Source organism: Mus caroli, unplaced genomic scaffold (assembly GCF_978045245.1).
Source record: "Mus caroli unplaced genomic scaffold, Mus_caroli_1 scaffold_6, whole genome shotgun sequence".
Lineage (NCBI taxonomy): Eukaryota > Metazoa > Chordata > Mammalia > Rodentia > Muridae > Mus > Mus caroli.
Genome location: NW_028227261.1, coordinates 46591122 through 46611422, shown reverse-complemented (window position 1 = coordinate 46611422; position 20301 = coordinate 46591122). Strand labels below are relative to the sequence as shown.

The window sequence follows — 20301 nt, the reverse complement described above, 5'->3', positions numbered from 1 at the left end:
CAGATGGGATTACCAGTCTCAGAGGACAAGGACCATGAAGAGGTGATGAGTGGGGCAGACAGTGATAGCCAGCTTCCTAGCTCAGTTTTCACTTGTGGACAGGTTGAGACTTTATGAGAATGGAGTAAAGCATTTGGAAATAGCAAAACTTGACGCCATCATCATCTACATTATCACCAAAGCCCTCTGAGCACCCTCTAGGGGCAGACTATAGAATGTGGGCAGATTATAATAGTCACCCAGATATATAGGGTGTAAGGCTCCCAAGAAATTGTAGGTTCCCTAACACCTGCCTGGAACGCAGGGGCGGGGCGGATCTTACATGGGTTCCGCCCAGGGGCGGGGCTTAGACCCAGCGGGAACCCAGCCCATCTTCAGCCAGAGCCTCAGCCCTCCGTAGCCGAGGTGGGAACGAGACCCGCCCCGCCTGCCTCTCGCCCACTATCGCCAGGTGCAACAGTCCGGCTGCACTGTCCGTGAGCCAGCTCTTACCTGAGGTAAGGGGCGCGGCCCCGACCCGGCTCCGCACTGCCTGGGAGCCGGGGACGGAGTGCAAGGCAGCCTAGGGGACTCAGAGAGGGGCTGCGGGAGGCCGCCAGGGACCCGCACCGCAGCAAAGCAGGAGTGCTGGCTCGCACTCCGCACAGGTCCGCCGGGAAGCAGCGACCATTGGGGCTGGGGGCAGATGAGCAGCTACTGCAGGAAGTGATGGGTGGCTGGATACATCTTAGGGCAGCAGAGGGATGCTGAAAGGATGGAGGGGAGGCAGGCGAAAGGGGGCGTGAAGGCGGAGAGCTGGGGTGGGCTCGAGGGGCTTTGAGATGAGCAGAAGAGCAAGGGCTGAAAGGAAGGGGCACAGAGAAGGAACGGGTGTCTGGTGGGATTGAGAACTTCCGGGACGTGAGTGTGGTTAGCTGGGAGTGAAAGGGTGCAGAACCGAGCCCCGCTGGTACCCACGAGGGGGTCTCAGGGGATGGAGACATAGCGGTGGGGCTTGGAGGGGACGAGCTTGGAAGAAGGGAAATGTGGGGAGCCAGCTGGGTCTACTCTGCCCGCAGAGAGGGACGGGAACTAGGTAGGGGAGTGGGTCTTGACCCTGCTTATGGGCGAGGGACACCTAAGTTCTGGTCAGGATGGAGGAAATGGCGCTGGAATGGAGCAGGGTCTTGTAGCTGGAAGCAGAGAAACCTTGAGGGAACTTGGAGAGTGAGATTGCAGGGATGATGGGTGTGAGGTGAGGGTTGAGTACAACCTTGGCACTAGCCAGAGTCTTGGCTCCTGACAGCATGAGGACAGAAAACACTGGACAAGACTACAATGCCAACTGGAGCCATGGGCAAGAAGAGAATAGTGAACAGAAAAATTCATCCACATGCAATTCTATCTTGGTATCAAGTGTGGAAGAGACTTTGAGAGGTCAGGGTGACAGCCTCTAGAAGCCAAAAGAGGTGTGGAGTGGAAGTGGGTTTCTCCATCCCACCTTCCCAGAATCCACAGGAAAAGCTGTAGACTGTAAACGAAATAAATGAGTGTGTGTGTGTGTGTATACCCTCGTGCAAGCAGATAGAGCACACCCCTTCTGCATCCCCAAACAGAAGAGGAGTGTGCTTGCTTCGCAGATATGAGGACCTAGATTCAAATCCTCAGTGTGGAAGAGGCTGGCCTCATCTCTGTGCCTGTAACTCTAGTTGTAGGAACAGAGACATGGTGAACCCCTGGAGCTTGAAATGTGACAGTCTCAAACAAACAAACAAACAAACAAACAAACAAACAAACAAACAAACAGGCAGGGCTGGAGAGATGGCTCATCATTCAGGAGCACTTGTTGCTCTTGTAGACAAGGGTTCAGTTCTCAGGAACAGCATGTGGTTCACAACCATCCTACCTGCAGTTCTGGGAGGAATCTGACTCCCTCTTCTGACCCTTACAGGCACCAGGCACTAGTGTGGTGTGTGTACATACAGAAATGTAGGCAAGACATTCATACACATTAAAAACAACTAAGTCTAAAGGAATAAAAAAATAAGAAAGGGAGCAAAAGAGGAAGATGCCCAGTGCCCTCCATTAGCCTCGGCATTGCAATGGCACACATGTGCACAGGGTAAAAGTGCCTCTGTTCATACACCACACACACACACACACACATACACACACACCTCCTATACCACACATACACCACACACACATGCATACACATACACACACAACCACATACACATGTACACACACACACCACATGCATACATACCACACACACCACACACACATGCACACACACACACCACATGCATACACACCACACACACACACCACCTACACCACACACACACCACACACACATGCATACACACCACACACACATGCACACACACCACACACATGCATACACACCACACACACATTCATACACACATGCACAGACACACTCACATACACCACACATGCATACATACCACACACACATGCACATACACCACACACACATGCACACACACACACCACATGCATACACACCACACACACACACCACCTACACCACACACACACCACACACACATGCATACACACCACACACATGCATACACACCACACACATATACACACACCACACACACACACACCACACAAAATAAAAATAAATTTGGAAAAAAAAACAGAGGAAGACCATGGAAGTTGGTTAAGGCCACTTGTGGGAGTCAGAAGCCTTAGTGTGTTGGGAGTGGAGGGATTTAAGGAAGGCCGATGGGTCAGTGAAGTCTCTTGGACACAAAAGATTTAGCTAGCAACGGAGTAAAACATGCTTCTGTCAGAAGACATAGCATGGGAAAAGGTGAAGGATTGCGACATGAAAGGAAACATCAGTAACTGAGCTCCCGAGGTCCCTGCTCCATCTCTGCGTTCACAGAGCACCTGGCGTGGTGTAGGTGTGCAGTGCCTAGGGATTGAGTGGGAAACTGCACGGTGGTTGTAAGAATCAGGGAGAATTATGTGAGCTGACAAGAGTTTTGTAAACTCTAGAGCATTGCTCCAGAGAAGCCACTGTGGCTATGCAGGGGTGGCTGTGTCATGGCATCCTTGACTCCCTGCTTCCAATCAGAAGGAAGGAAGCCAACATGTATCCAGTCTTGATTGTGTCTCAGAAGCAGCTAGCAGGATGCTCGACATTTGGCAAGTGCTCAATACATGGTAGCTGCTGGGAGAGTGTTTGTGACTGCGAGCCCTGGGAAAGCAGGGAGCCCGGCCGGCCTGGTGCTGGTAGGCTGGCAACCAGGAATGGTCTACAGAAGGAGTAAATTGTAAAAGTGTGATTTGGGGGAAGAATGCATACAATAGAACAAGATCCACACATACATCCAGCTTCCTTTACAAGGGTTTTAAAATGTGTGTGTGTGTGTGTGTGTGTGTGTATGTAGATATACAGTGTGTAGTGGGCAGTGAACGTGCCACAGTGCAGGCATGGAGGTCGGAAGACAAGTTGGAGGAGTCAGTCCTTCCTTCCACTCTCACTCCATTCCAGACGTTCCTTTCTGAGCCGGCTTCATGGCCTCTGCCTCCCTTCTTACTCCACTAATAAATGTTTCCCCGAGGAAGACAGAGTTACATTCATTGAATGTCTTCTAAGTTTTATGTGCCATGTTAGGAACATCGCCCACATTACCTACAATCTTCCCAACAAAGTTTATTTTATAAAGGAGGGAAACTATGTGAGCCATGTAGGTTTCCTTATCTATCTAATAAATATGTGATAGAATAGGAAGCTGAATCTAATTTGTTTGATTTTAAACCCCAAACTATTTCCATCACTTAAGATGACTTCATAGAAAAAAAAACCTGAAGCTTGGAAAAAAATATGTATACATATACTTATATGTATGTGGCTAACAAGATGGCTGAGCTAAGCCTGCTTGGCCTGATGGCCTGAGTTCAATCCCTGGGCCATACATGGTGGAAGGAGAGAACCAACTCCAGTAAGCTGTCTTCTGACCTCTTCCACATGAGCACATTAACACATGTGCACTTAACACACATACACACAAAACAAATATTTTTTTAATTAACAGGTTTTTAAAGCTAGACTGGCAGGCCCTGCAGAACCTTCCTCTCTCTGCTTACCCACATTGAAATTACAGGTCCATGTCAGCATTTTTATTTGGATTTGGGTACTGAACTCAGGTCCATGGGCTTACGACATGAGCCCAGACAGAGCACATCCCCAGATCCTATAAAACATCCGTTTACATACTGACTTTAATGTCATAACAGCTGTTCCAGGGAACGATTCGATTCAATCATTTTATAGAGAGGAAACTGAGGCTAAGAGTATGATTTGCCTATAGTTGCATAATTAATTATTGAGAGAGCTGGGCTCAATCCAAGCCTCTCAGACTTAAATCCATGGTCAGGATTCGTTCCCTCTCCACTGCGTTCACAGAGCTGATCTCTTCCTGCTGAACTTCAGGGCTCTTTCCACACTCACCCCTTTCTTAACTACTTAGCTCCTTAGGTGCCTATTTCTTGCTGCCCACAGGACTGAAGGGGTTATTTGTTTTTCACAACAGCTCTTTGAGGAGACCTCCCAGCCCCCCAAGTCTGGGACCACGAATGGCTTCCCAGATGATTTCTGGGCCTTCATCCGTATTGCTTGTCACAGAGACAGTGAGCTACCCAGCGTTATCATTTTATGTGTCTGTCACAAAAGAGAGGGATGGTTTGATCGATGCATATCGCACAGATGCTGTTCTGTGTGCGCACCACTGTGCCCTGACCTGTTGTGCTCAGATCCGCCTCAGGCGGCTGCCTGCTGAGATGCTTTCTGCTTCTCCGCCAGATGTCTGTGTCGCTCCTGCCCCCAACCTGAGAAGATGCCCTCAGGGACTTCCATCTGAACATTTCCACTCTGCTCTCTGTTCTCATTCGACCCGCCGGGATAGCTGTACTGCGTCCAGATAAGCAGACTTGACAGGACAGTGAGGCAAACGCTGTGTGGCGGGCGGCCTGACACTTCATCCTGGGAACACTGTTTGGTTTACCTGAAACTTGTTACTGTTTTATTTTTTCTTAGGCCCAGCCAAATCTGGGAGACATGAGGTAACAGATGTCCTGGTCACCAACTGGTTTGTCATGTGGCCTGGGACAAGTCACTGTTCTTTATGGAGCCTCTGTGGTTCTTACCTGTCAAGTGAGGGAGCTGGCAGATCAGAAATTTAGATGAGGTCAGCATTTAAAATGTAAGTTCTTCAGTGGTTAAGCACTCGCTGCTCTCGAAGGGGACCTGGGTTTGAGTCCTAGCACTCACAGGTGGCTCCCATCCACCTGGCACTCCATTTCCAGAGGATCCAACACCCTCTTCTGGCCTCTCTGTAGGTCTCTGTAGGTACTGTACACAGGTAGTACACAGATACACATGCAAGCAAAATACAAAATACACCCATACACACAAAATACAAAAATAAATCTTTAAAACATGAAATGAAAATTGAGTTCTTCCCATTATTCCCCAGAATTAGCGTAGGGATTAAAGGCTTGCGCCACCACTGCCCGGCTTGCCTCTATCTCCTAAATGCTAATATTACAGGCCTGTACCAACATACCCAGCTTCAAAAGCCCTTTAATCCTAGCAACTTAAGAATGTAAAGTTGCTGGACATGTGTGGGACATTATCTGTAATTTGAGTCTTTGAGAGACTGAGGCAGAAGTGTCATGGGTTCAAGACCAGCTATATATAGTGAGTTCCAAAGTGATATCCTACCCCTACCCCCCCAAAAAAGTGGGGGGCTGGAGAGAGAGCTCAGAGGTTAGAAGCACCTCCTCCCCTTGCAGATGACCGGTTTGGTTCCAGTACCCATGGGTGGCTCACAACTACCTTTAACTTCGGTTCTAGGAAACGCAACAGCTTCTTCCAGCCCTTAAGAACTCCTGCACCTACGTAGTGCACACACATTTAAGCAGAGTCACACACCTACACATATGTAATAGTTTAAAAATATTTCAAAAGCGTTAAACTGGATATGTAATAGAAAGTAATAGAAATTTTCATTGGCAGTCTGATAAATGTTTATTGAAAGAAGTAACATTCCCTAAGGAATTGCTATACAAGTTGTCAGGTGAGAGATGGCTAGAGCTGCCCTGAATGAGAGGGAGAGGCAGCCAGTTCATTGTAGAACAGGCCAAATACTAGAGCCCAAGTGACTGGGAAGACAGTTGGAAAAGAGTTGACTGCAGAAGTGAATTGAAAGCCAGGCATGGTGGTGCTGTCTTTTAATCTCAGCCCTTGGGAGGCCAGGGGCAGACACATCTCTGTGAGTTTGAGGCCAGCCTGATCTACATAGTGAGTTCCAGGACAGCCAGGGCTACATTGAGAAATGCCATCTTGAAAAACTAAGAGAGGAAAAGGGAGGGAGGGAAGGAGGGAGGGAGGAAGGGAGGGAGGGAGGGGAGGTAAATTAAAGGGGTCAATAAAAATAATAATAAATACTGCATAGCCTCCACAAACCAAAAATCAGCACCAGACTGTTTATATATAGTTTGTTGATTCTATTTATGCCATGGCTCTATGAAGTAGGTGATATTTCCCTATTTTAGGGCAAATACTGTGGCTTATAGAATTTATAGGACTTGTTCAGGAATGCAGCGGGTGGCTAGAGCAGAAGGTTTAGACCTTCCCTAACACTGCAGGGTACCACACCCTGCCTTTGCTCTTAGCTTTGAGGCTTTCAAATCCCTTAATTCAAATGGGATAGTGATTCCCATCCACCTAACTTCCTTTTTCAGAGTTACCTAAAAGATAAAATACGATAAAGGGCCTGAAATTGAGTTAAGAATTCAATCTATGCTTTAGTAAAGTTGCTCTCTGATTAGAAATTTTATTTGTCAGACTCCATCCCCAGGAACTAATTAGGAAAATGAATAAAACGAATAAAGGTGTATGTGAAAAATCTCCACTGCACTGTTGTGTGATAGACAAGAGAGCTGGTGAGATGACTCTGCAGGAGAAGGTGAAGCCTAATGATCTGAAGTCCACATCGCAGGAGGAGAGAACTGATTCCTGAGAGGCCCTCAGACCTCCTCATGCATGCCCGGGATTTGTGCACCCAAACACACAGTAAGGAAATAAATGTAACTTAGTTTTTAAAAGACCAGGATAACAACTTTTAAAACAAAATTAGTCAATGTGGTGGCAATATGCCTGTCATCCCAGCACTTGGGAAGCACATGTGGATCTCTGTGAGTGCCAGGCCGGCCAGAGCTGTCTGTCCTAAAAAGCAAGGACAGGGATCCTGTCTCAAAAAACCCCACAAAAACTATAACAACAGCAGCAGCAACAACAACAAAAACCAAACAAGACAACAAACCAAAAAACACCTAAAACTCAAAACACCCCTTTTCCTAGCAAGAAAGATAACAACATTAAAGGATTGGTCAGATAACCCAGGTTGGGATATAGTTATAAATGTCATTGAGATAATATTTATGAAGAATTAAAAAGTATCAGTACTTTTGAATGTACTTTAAAAGCTGAGTACTTTGAAAACAGCTTTATTTTTATTTATTTATGTATGTGTGTGTGTGAGTATAAGGTGTGTGTGTGTGTGTGTGTGTGTGTGTGTGTGTGAGAGAGAGAGAGAGAGAGAGAGAGAGAGAGAGAGAGAGAGAGAGAGAGAGAGAGAGATGAGCACAGGTAAGTGTATAAAGGCCAAAGAAGAGCATCAGGCATTCTTCTCTACCACTCCTAACCTTATCCCTTTGAGCTAGTGTAGTTCACTGAACCTAGAGCTAGCTAGCTTCCTTTCTTCTTTTCTTTTCTTTTCTTTCTTTCTTTCTTTCTTTCTTTCTTTCTTTCTTTCTTTCTTTCTTTCTTCCTTCCTTCCTTCCTTCCTTCCTCCCTCCTTCCCTCCCTCCCTCCCTCCCTCCCTCCTCTCTCTCTTTCTCTCTTTCTCTCTCTCTTTCTTTCTTTCTTTCTTTCTTTCTTTCTTTCTTTCTTTCTTTCTTTCTTTCTTTCTTTCTTTCTTTCTTCCTTCCTTCCTTCCTTCCTTCCTTCCTTCCTTCCTTCCTCCCTCCCTCCCTCCCTCCCTCCCTCCCTCCTCTCTCTCTTTCTCTCTTTCTCTCTCTCTCTTTCTTTCTTTCTTTCTTTCTTTCTTTCTTTCTTTCTTTCTTTCTTTCTGTCTGTCTGTCTGTCTGTCTGTCTGTTTGTCTGTCTAGCCTGGCAAGCAGCTAAGCCTAGCGATCCTCCTGTCTCCATTACTGTAGTATCAGGGTTATAGGCATGCATGAGACCATGCCCAGCTTGTTATGTGGGTGCTGGGATCCAAACTCATGTCTCATATTTACACAAGCACTCTTAACCCCTGAGTCATTTCTCCGGTTTGAATCACCAGCTCTTGAGGTAGGATATGTAAACTAAAAGTGAAGGTTTATGAGACACTTTAAGTAGCCAGTGGTGCCCATCTGTCTCTTCAGACCTCAATGTCTTCTTCCATGTAAATGCTATCCAGGGCATGTTCCACACTCTCCTAGGGAGCCTTTCCTGGGGGCAGACTGATTCAAAGATGAATCTTGGATAAAGACTTGAGAGCTGGGAGCACGGAGCCCACAGGAGGCCAGCTGTGATATTATGGAAGAAGTTTTACTAAAGGGTTGTTCACAGGCTTACATATATATCTGATCTCTAAGAGAGCTTTATCTTTTCACATTCACTGGCTTCTTGTCCTTATAGTTCATCCAGGAGGTTCATGGAGCCAAATCTACTAGGCTCACTCCTTCTTTCTTTTTACATTCATTTATTTAAAATTTTGTGTGTGTTTGTGCTCTTAGCTGTGTGCCAGAGCACAAGTGTGGAGGTCAGAGGTCGACTTTCAGGGAGTCAATTCTCTCCTCCATGACGTGGGTTTCCAGGGATGAAACCCAAGTCATCGGGTGCCATTGATTGCTTTTCCTCTGAGCCACTGACCCTCCTTTTTTTTTTTTAACCAAGAAACAAAACAAAACCCTCAGGAATTCCCCAAAAGAGTGAGAATCTGAACATTGGTTCACATAGGGTGATTCCACCCTACTCTGATGATCTACTGTGCCCATATCTCATGTTCAAGAAGAGAGACTTAAGGATTCTAGGCAGGGCACGTGAGGCTTCCAAGATGTAGAAGAAACAACTAAAGACTCAACTCAAAGATCTGGATTTTACTCACACTTTTAATCCTAGTGCTTGGAAAGCTAAGGAAAGAGGTTTGCCTCAAGTTCTGGGCCAGAGAGCCTGTCTCAGAAAACAAAAAGACTAGGGCTGGTGAGATGTCTCAGAGGGTAGAGGAACCTGCCGCAGATTCTGGCAAGAGTTTAATCCCTGTGAAGATTTGAATAAGAATGGCAGCTATAGGCTTATATATTTGAATGCTTAGTCACCAGGAAATGGCTCTATTTGAAAGGATTAGAAGGATTAGAAGAATTAGAAGGTATGGCCCTATTGGAGGAAGTGTGTCACTGAAGGTAGACTTTGAGGTTGCAAAAGCTGATGCCAGGTCCAGAGTCTTTCTAAGTCAGTTTCCCTTTCTAAGTGGGATTAAAACATCTTTACTTGGGGCCTTCCTACTTGTTGAACTTCTTAGTCTGTAAATTGTATCATGGGTATTCTGTACTTTGGGGCTAATATCTACTTATCAGTGAATACATACCATGCATGTCCTTTTAGGTCTATTTACCTGAAAAATTCATAATATCCTTGTTTTTTAATAGCTGAATAGTATTCCACTGTATAAATGAATTACATTTTCTATATCCATTCTTCAGTTAAGGGACATTGGGTTATTTCCAGCTTCTGGATATTATGAATACAAGGCTACTATGAACATAGAACTAGGAACATGTCATTGTAATATAATGGAACATCTTTTGGGTATATGCTCAAGAGCAGTATAGCTGGGTCTTCAAGTAGAACTATTCCAAATTTCTGAGGAACTGACACATTGATTTCTGGAGTGGTTATACCAGTTTGCAATCACTCTGGCAATGGAGGAGTGTTCCTCTTTCTCCACATCCTCACCAGCATGTGCTCTCACTTGAGTTTTTGATCTTAGCCATTCTGATTGATGTAAGGTGGAATCTTAGGGTCATTTTGACTTACATTTCTTTTTTTTTTTTTTTTTTTTTTTTTTTTTTGGTTTTTCGAGACAGGGTTTCTCTGTGTAGCCCTGGCTGTCCTGGAACTCACTCTGTAGACCAGGCTGGCCTTGAACTCAGAAATCCACCTGCCTCTGCCTCCCGAGTGCTGGGATTAAAGGCATGAGCCACCACGCCCGGCTTGATTTACATTTCTGTTGAACTTCTTTAAATGCTTCTTGGCCATTCAAGATTCCTCTGTTGAGAATTCTCTGTTTAACTCTGTACCCCACTTTTTAATTGGGTTATTTGGGTTTTTTTTTTGAGGTTAACTTGTTGAGTTCTTTAAATATTTTGGATATTAACCCTCATCAAATGTAGGGTTAGTGGATATCCTTTCCCAGTCTATAGGCTGCTGTTTTGTCTTATTGACAGTGACCTTTGCCTTACAGAAGCTTTTTAGTTTCATGAAGCTCAGTGAGATGGGAGTGGGTGACTGGTTGGGTGGGGATCATTCTCTCAGAGGCAAAGGGGAGGGAGTATGAGGTAAAGAACTCTTGGGGGGGGACCACAAAGGGGGGCAATTTTTGGAATGCAAATTAATAAAACAATTTTTAAAAAGAGTTGTGTGTTTAGTCAGTTTTGTGTGTGTGTGTGTGTGTGTGTGTGTGTGTGTGAAGATGGAACTGCTAAAAACTGTTCAGGTTTTAACTGTCGAGCTGTGAGGCACCAAAAAAGTTTTATACACAGAGAATGACAGTTCAATACTGAGCTTGACCCCCCAGAGAAGACTCTCTGTGATCACCAGGTCTCCAGAGTACACCAGGGCTTACCCGACTTGTCATCTATCTGCTGTTCTGCTAAACATGTTTTCCATTCTTGTATTGTTTTCTGTGGCAACCTAGACATCAGTCACCATGTCTGATTCATATTTGAACACCACCCCCCCACCCCGGCGCTCAGCACAGGGCTCACCCCAGAACAAACTGCTCAGTAAATATTTGTTGAAAGAATGAATGGGAGGAGCTGGGTTCCACCCCAATCCTGAGACAACATCTGGGGCAGGGACAGAGGTGGGGAAGTTCTGCTTATGTAGTATTTCTTCTACGATGGCAGGTAACCATTAGGAGGTCACTAAGTCACAGCAGAGTGACCACAGGTCTCTCTTACAGATGGCTTCAGTGACTGATGGTAAGACTGGAATCAAAGATGCCTCCGACCAGAACTTTGACTACATGTTCAAACTGCTCATCATTGGCAACAGCAGCGTCGGGAAGACCTCCTTCCTTTTCCGCTATGCTGATGACACCTTCACCCCTGCCTTTGTCAGCACTGTGGGTATCGACTTCAAAGTGAAGACAGTCTACCGCCATGAGAAGCGTGTGAAGCTGCAGATATGGGTGAGTGCTGGGCACCATGGGCAGAATGAGATAGAACTAGTCAATACAAGGTCGAGGAGGTAGGACTGCTTTGTGACCTCCGGGTCTTACAGCATCAGATATCAATGCTGTTTCAGAGGAGTGACCAAGAAACCAGACATGAGGGTTATAGACCCTAATTCTACTTCTACTTATAAGCCATGGAACCATGACTAAGTTATTTAACCCTCTGGAGCGCCCCTTCCTTCAGAGGGGATTACGACCTCATAATCTAAATACTTAGTGTCATTTCTGGGACACAGTATGTGTACCATAGATATTCATTATGGATTCACTATCTATTGTTGCATAACAAATTGCTCCATGGTGAAAACCAAGAGCAATAATTGTTCAGCTCACAGCTGCAGTGGGTCTAACGGTAGGGGCAGCTTGGAGCTTTTCATGAAGTGTAGCCAAATATTGGCTTGAATTGCAAGCAGCTGAAGGATGGACTAGTGCGAGAGGATCCACTTCCAAGGTGGCTTACTCACATGTCTGGTGCTGGCTGTTGGCAGAAGGCCTCCCCTCCTTCCCATCTGGCTCTCTTAGCATCTTCATAGAGCTACTTCAGCATCTTCATTGTATGACAGCTGTTCTTTCACAGTGTGAGAGCTAAGAAACCAAAGAAATGGCAATGTCTGTGATATAGCCTTTGAGTATTCTCTTGGTCACTGATAGAGTGTGGGAAGAAACCACAGAGAGAGTCCAGGAAAGGAACATGGAGGACTGGCAGTCTTGGAAGTTGGAGACTCAACTACTATTGCTATGTACTAATGGTACTAAGAAAATACACACTTATTTCAGAAGCTTGTCAGAGTACTTAGCAGTAACTTAGCACTACACTTGGAAATCTTGAAAATTTGTGAAAGTATTCAAAACACATAATGTGTTATTGTCTATTATACTTATTAAATGTATAATATATTGTACATATGTCTTAATGGAAGACTCTACATCTATTTTTTAAAAATTATTTCATATATATATATATATACATATATATATATATATGAATGTTATGAGGAATATAGCATTTTTTTGAGACAGGATGTCATTTTGTAGCTTTGGCTGGCCTTGAACTTACTACGGAGATCTACCTCTTTCTGCCTCTTGATTGTTGTGATTAAAGGGTTTTTCAATTGTGGTACAACCACACTAGCAACACTTGGGGATTTATTAGAAATTCACTCTTTGACCTTACCACAAGCATAAGGAATCCAAAATGCTGGAGGTAGGACCCAAAAAATCTGGGCTAGCAGGTGGTTTTAAGGCAGGGTAGAATTGAAGAACTGCTGATGTGATCTAACTACCTTGTGGTAAGAGTTGGGATGTATGAGTTGGGATGTACTGTGTGCCGGGTGCTTTCATTTGTATTATCTGATGTCAACCCCAGCTCAGGAATGCATGAGAGCACATGTATGTAGAGTGTGTTGATCAACACTTTGAAACTGGATCAAGACTATGAGAGAGACCTGGACAGCTCTAGCCATTGGCTGCATGGTACATGTCTGACGACTCCTTGGAGAACTAAAGAAAAGACTTGTGCTTGTTTTTAAAATCTATTAATACAAAATACATTTGTTTTAACTAGTGTTTACTGTGTAGATCTGCATGGATTTCCCTTTGTGATTCCTATACCAGATGGTCATATATCCTCCAGCTAAAAAAATCTCGAGGCAGGAGGGCTTCTGCCCCTCCAAGGGTTTGGCAGTAGTGGCTCGCTCACACATTCCTGTATTGAGAGCATTTGCTGTGCCTGGCTTAAGTCGATTTATCGATTATGCTATTTAGATTTAACTGAATGAAACCCCACAATGGTGTGTGCCTTTTAAAGAGTCCTGTAAAGAAACCTCCTATTAGACTATGCTAAGTATAGTGACCCCCCAGTGACTATAAGAAAGTGGCTGACTGATCTGTCTCCAACTTCCTGGCACAAGTTCATTATCAGCCTTGTTTCCAGGTAAAATCAGTGAGGACAGATAAGACCCGACTTAGTCAATCTCATTGCTTTGCTTAATTTTTTTAAACTTTTATACTGTTTATATTAAAATTTAAATGTTGTTTCACTTTTACTATGTCTGTATTTGTGTGAGTGGGTGAATGACTGCCAGTGTGTGTGTGTGTGTGTTAGTACATGTAAAGTACAGAACAATTGTTGAAAACAATTTTTATTTATGTATTTATGTATGTCTATGTGAGTTTGTTCCTGTGAATGCAGTTCCTAAGGAGGCCAAAAGAGGAACTTCATAAGTACCTGGAACAGGGCTTAGAGGCAGTTTTGATATCCTAGGTGGGTCTTATTGAAAGGGTGGTATCTGAACCCCCTCTCCAACCCCAAGTTTCTCCATCTGCGTGTGGAGAATCAAACTCAGGTCATCAGGCTTGAATCACCAGAGGGTAAGCATCTTTACCATTGATCTTTAATCCCAGCCTGGGCTTCTTCCTCCATCGCACCCCCTCCCCCACCCCCACGCCCCCTCAGTGTTTGTAACAGGATCTCTCATTAAACCTGGAGCTCACCAATTCGACAAGATTAGCTGGTCAGCTGGCATATATAATATATGTGTATGCAGTACCTAAACTTTTCTTCCTTAGATGGATATGTTTGGAGAGCATAATGAAAAGCATTGGGGGAAACATGGAAGGGTTTTGACAAAGATGGATTCTCATCTTAGAAAAACTCCTGGCTTCAGATGAAGGATAGATGGAAACGAGATAAAGGAGCTGTGGTTTGGATACAAACTATATCATTAAAACTGTGTACATTAAACACACTTTTATGCATTAGTTACACATTGCGAAACCATTTTTTTTTTTTTTTTTGAGACAGGGTTTCTCTGTATAGCCCTGGCTGTCCTGGAACTCACTCTGTAGACCAGGCTGGCCTCAAACTCAGAAATCTGCCTGCCTCTGCCTCCCAAGTGCTGGGATTAAAGGTGTGTGCCACCACACCTGGCGCGAAACCATTTTTAAAATAATAGATATTGGCCAAGCTATAAAAGAAAGGGACAATTAAAGTCACCCAGTAGATTGGATATTTCTTAAGGATCCAAACGTAAAGAACATGGGAGTCGTGAAAAAAGACATAAAACTAATTGTTTTCCTAGTTTTCATTCTAACTTGGATTTTTTAGGTTGTGTGTGTGTGTGTGTGTTTGTGTTGTGTGTTTGATAAGGACATAAAAATATAAATGATAGTAAAACTACAACATCCATTAGCTTCAAAATGACTATTCTGATTGTATCAAAATCATTGGGATGAATAGACTTTGGGTCTGGACAATCAATCTTACTGTATCATTTTTTGCGAGTTATTTATAATAAAGTTTTGTTTTGTTTTGTTTTGGTTTGGTTTGGTTTTTCGAGACAGGGTTTCTCTGTATAGCCCTGGCTGTCCTGGAACTCACTTTGTAGACCAGGCTGGCCTCGAACTCAGGAATCCGCCTGCCTCTGCCTCCCGAGTGCTGGGATTAAAGGCGTGTGCCACCACGCCCGGCTATAATAAAGTTCTAATGCTAGTGACAATAATAAGGCTTCAAAGCAAGTCGTGGTGGTTTGAATGAGACTGTGCCCCATAGGCTCATAGGTTTAAATACTTGGTCCCCAGTTGGTAGAACTGACTGTGAAGGATCTGGGAGTGTGGCCTTATTGGAGAAGCTGTGTCAATGAGGGTAGGCTCGGAGGTTTGGGAGCTCCTCGAATTCCCAGTTTATCTTTCTCTACCTTGTGCTTGTGGATGGAGATGCAAGCCTTCAGCTACTGCTCCATGCCATGTCTGCCTGCCTCTTGCCAGGTTACCCCCAAGTTGAACACTTTTTAAAATAGGTTGTGGTAGCCATGGTGTTTTGTCACAATTAAAAAGTCACTAGGCAGTAACAAGTACCATAGACTAGGTGGCTTAAGCAGCAGAAATGGTTTTCTCACGGTTCTACAGGAAGTCCAAGATCAGGGTATAGGCAGGGTGGTAAACGATATGTTTCTCCTGTGTACCCCTAAGCCCTTTCATCTGCATGGCTGTGCAGGAGAAACGACATTAAAGGTTCTTGACATCTCTCAGGACATGATTCTTAGGGGTCCCATTTCCAAATATAGCCACAGTTCAAGTTAATATTTCAACATGTGAATTTCAGGAGGACACAGTGATAGTGACAAAGTGACATAGAAGCTAGAAATGAGAGAGACTTAGAAATTTACTAGATTTGATGATTGATTTACTACAAAGATAGAGGAAGGAACACACACATATATAGTCTATACTTTTTATACAAAAATTTTGTGTTTTTTTTTAAAGCTGTGTGACTTTTAGCAGGTCACTTTGTATCTATGAATACCTAGTATTTCCTATTATAATACTTCACAGGTTTTTTTTTTTTTTGCGTGTGTGTGTGTGTGTTAATACAAAGCAGAACATAGTGTCTGGCACATATAAAGGATGTTAGGTTCTGGCTTCTGGTCCATATATAAAGGACTCTTGGGTCCCCTTGCAAGTCTGTCCATCTTCAGTTGCAGAAATGCTGAAGTGGTACCTGGTGACTCACCAGTGTGGTATTTATTTGGTGTCCCCAGACCTAGGGCATCTCAGGAAGCTGTTCTCCTTGGAACATGGAGAGAGTAGAGGGGGAAAGGGTGGGGCTGGGGCGTCACTCAGCAGGATCCCTCACCACTGGAGTTTTTGTCATCTCAGGATAAAGGATGAGGATGGCATTGGGCACCTGGATCTCTTGGATTTCCTGTCACGTAGGTCCTTGCATGTCTTCTCTGTTTCCAGAGAGGCCAGTAACAAGATCAGAGAAGAAAATCTCACTGGAGAGGGTTGCTTAGGGGTAAAGCCTCATTAACAGGGAGCAAAGTGTACACAAATCTGCCTGGTACCTTCACTGCAGCAGACCCAAGTGGAGAGAGCCCATTGATTGCTGGTTCTGGTTGCCAAGCAACCCCAGGAGACCTGTGGGAAGAGGAGAGCAGGAAGGACTCCCACCACTTCTCTGGGAGGCCTGTTTGTTTGGTCTGCAGCTGGTCGGGGGAAGAATACAAAGGTCTGGGAGAACAAAATCAATCTAGGACACTAGAGTCCTGGGTTCTAGTCCCATCTCATCTCTGCTTGTTGTGTGATGTGAGTGACCTGTTCCCTCCCTGCACCTGTTTCCCCAATTCTGGATAAACAATTCTTGCTATCCTAGCTTCATGGGTTGTTGTGAAAAGCGAGTGAGAAAAAGGAAGGGAAGAGCCCTTAGGAAGAACCGTGGACATTGTCAGCCCACTGGGAAAGTTCATTTTATACATGCTTAAAGTTTTAAAAATTTGCCATTATTTGTGAATGTGTCTGTATGAGACAGATGTAAACACCTGTGGTAGAGTGTGTGTGTGTGTGTTTGTAAGTCAGAAGACAACTTTATGGAGCCTCTTTCCACCATTTTATGTGGGTTCCAGGGATGGAACTCAGGTTCTCGGGTACCTTTACCTGTGGAGCCACCTCTCTACTTGTTATGTTTGCTTTAAATCATCCTTTGTATCTTTCACACCTTCCCTCCAACCCAGGTAATCATTCCTGAAAGGAGGCTTATTGGAGCTGGCAAGTTGACTCAGTGGGTCGTTCTGATGACTCGAGTGCCTTCTCTGGAACCCATTTAACGGCAGAGGAGAGAATGAGCTCCACAGAATTGCCCTCTGACTTCCATGTGCATTCAGTAGCACATGTAAACCCGCCCCCTTCTGTAATACAAACAACAGCAATAAATAATTTATATGTAAAAAAAGAGGGCTGGAGGTGGTGGTGCACGCCTTTAATCCCAGCATGGGAGAAGCAGAGGCAGGCAGATCTGTAAATTCAAGGCCAGTCAGATCTACAAAGCAAGTTCCAGGACAGCCAGGGCTACAGAGAAACCCTGTCTCTAAAACCCCAAAACAAGCAAGCAGGCAAGCAAGCAAGCAAACAAACAAACAAACGGAAGAAGAAAAGAAAAACTAGATAGTTGAGGTTAGAGATGCCAGGTTCCCTGTGCAGAACTCAGTGGCAAGCTTTCTTGTTCAGTTCTTTCAGTTCTGTGCAGGACTTGTGCTGGATTGCAGAGGGGTTCTTCCTGCTCACTAGAATTCTTACAGTAGTGGAGGAGATAGAAGCTAAGCATAGGCTGAGGAGGTCTCTTTCATCTGTCCTATGGGTCCTGAAGAATACAATAAGCCTGCTTCAACCTCAGATCTGGGTCTCTCAGAGCTGGGAAATGCCAAGCAGTGATTTAAGTCTCACTCCTAGACTTGGAACTAGGAGTCAGCCTCTACTCTACTCATAGTTTAAAAGCTCGCTTGGCTGGTGACCTTGGCCACACCCACCATTCCAGGCTTGGTCTTCCCCTGTACATGATGCAGCGATAGGAGCTTCCATTGTGAAAAGACAGAGATGGCTCCTGTGCTGTTCCCACCAGAGAAGCTCTCTTTCTTGTTGAGACTTTATAACCAGGATTGTCTCATCAGTCTGGGGTTACTCATATCACAACCCTTCCGGCATGCTTGAAGGATGCACAGACACTCACTGTCCCTGCTCCCAGGCCTGCTGTTCTCCTGTCTTTCTTTCCAGCCCATTCCTCAGTGCTCAGTGACCATGGCACTTGTGTGTGTCCCCATTACTCTTCTTATTTTGCTCTATTGATGAGGTTTTAAAAGAAGTAACGCTGGGCTCAGTGTAAACCCGCAACAAATAGTTCTTATTAAGGTCCAAGGAAGACCAAGGGAGTCCAAGGGAGTCCTCCCTTTCTTCTTCACCGAAATTTGGAAACAGTTTAGAGATAGATGTGGGAGTCGGTGGGATGGGGAGTCATGGGAAATCCTTATTACTCATAAAAGCTAAGGTGAGGGCTGGTGCGATGGCTCAGTGGGTAAGAGCACCCGACTGCTCTTCCGAAGGTCCAGAGTTCAAATCCCAGCAACCACATGGTGGCTCACAACCATCTGTAACGAGATCTGGCGCCCTCTTCTGGAGTGTCTGAAGACAGCTACAGTGTACTTACATATAATAAATAAATAAATCTTTAAAAAAAAAAAAGCTAAGGTGAAGCATGTGATTAGAGGCTCTAGCAAAGTCAGACAGAGGGGGGGGGGAAAGAGAGAGAGAGAGGGAGAGGGAGACAGAGAGAGACAGAGAGAGAGAGACAGAGAGAGAGAGACAGAGAGCGCCACATGGCTTCATCTGCCACCTCCAGGAGGCTTCTGATCCTACCCAGGAGGCCCCTAGGGAGATCTGTGGGCACACAGAAGGGAGAGACAAGAGGCTGAGCAGGGAGGCTGGGCTCTCACAAGCCCCTATGGCTCTAGGAACGTGAGGCAGTTGCTGAGTGCACCACCATCCTGTCCTCAGCTCTTGTGATAATCAAAACTGATTTTTCCTAGGCAGCAAGTTTCTCAGGGTGTCTACAGAGACATGCTGACACTTCCATCTCCCCAAAGCCGGTAGGAGCCAGCTGCTGGAGAAGGTTTAATCTGATTTTGCAATCACAACAAAGACTGTGGGAAGTCAGGGCAGAATTGCAGGCATAGTTTACCTTTGGAATCTGTAAACAAAATAAACCAGCAATCCCACTTGACTATTTGAGATGGTCCCCGAGACAGATGCTGGAGGGTATTCGGGCTTTGACCATCTTTCATCCATCCTGACCAGTGTGGGAAAAAATGATCTAAATGTCCTTAAAACATTTATTCATTCAATAAATATGTGTTATATGTATCTCTGTGTACTAAGCATGGCTGCAGAAGGCAATCAAGCACTATAAGTAATATACATATAAAGAAATATAATGTGTTCTACCAGAAAAAGAGATGAGGGAGTGATGAAGGCTGGCACTAGGGAGATGGCCATGGGTTAAGTGGCTCCTGGGCAATCATGAGAACCTGAGCTTATATACCCTCGTAAAAGCTGGGCTTGGAGACCTTCTCCCCAGAACCCCAGAGAAATGGAGATGTCTGTAGCTGGCTGGCCAGTTAGCCTAGCCAAACTAATGAGCTCAAGGTTCAGTGAAGGACTCCATCTCAAAGAAAAAAGGTGGAAAGGGTCAGAAGAAGTCACACAACATTGACATTGGCTTGAACATACACGTCCACATGCGTGCACACACAAGAACAAGTACACACACACACACAAAGAACCATTTCTTCCAGGGAAAATCATTAAAAGCTATACAGTTGCAGTTCATTTGTACCACATTTTGACAAATGAATACAAGAATCTCAAGATTGTGCAAGGAAAAGGGTTTATAGGCAGAAGAATATTTAAAAAAAAACTTTTTTATTTTAATTTATTTTTAGATTTATTTATTTTATTTTCTGTGTATAAGTGTTTTGGCTTTATATATGTATGTGACCCATGTCACGCCTGGTGCCCATGGAGGTCAGAAGAGGGCATCAGAGCCCCTGGAACTGGAATTAGGACAGTTGTAAACCACCATGTGGGTGCTGGAAACTGAAAACCAGGTTGTCTGGAAGAACAAGTGTTCTTAACCACTGAGCCATCTCTCCAGCCCTGCAAATGCTTCTGAGGACCCATTGAGTGATGTCTTTGACATAGTCACAAAACTGTGTCATTATCATCGCTAACTCTAGCACACTTCAGTGAGTTACATCTTCATATTTATCAGGATCCCTCTGAGATAGTATCATGTATGTTTTAAGAGTGAATTAGGATGAGCTAAGGACAGAAGCAAGGAGAACTGGATAGGATTTTCAGTAATGGAAACCAATATAATGGTGGCTTGAGCTAGGGTGTCTCAGAAACCTCTAACTGAACTGGGAAGGCTATTGGAAGATCAGGG

General features: G+C 44.6%; 1 protein-coding gene across 1 annotated transcript in view; it reads left to right on the top strand.

Moving 5' to 3' along the window:
• The first annotated feature begins 354 nt into the window (after positions 1-354).
• Rab3b (RAB3B, member RAS oncogene family) overlaps positions 355-20301 on the top strand; it is a 60906-nt gene continuing 40959 nt past the window's right edge. The window contains exons 1-2 of the mRNA XM_021161037.3: positions 355-497; positions 11259-11486. Of these exons, the coding sequence (XP_021016696.1) occupies positions 11259-11486 (228 nt within the window). The 5' untranslated portion in view covers positions 355-497. The remainder of the gene's footprint in view (positions 498-11258; positions 11487-20301) is intronic.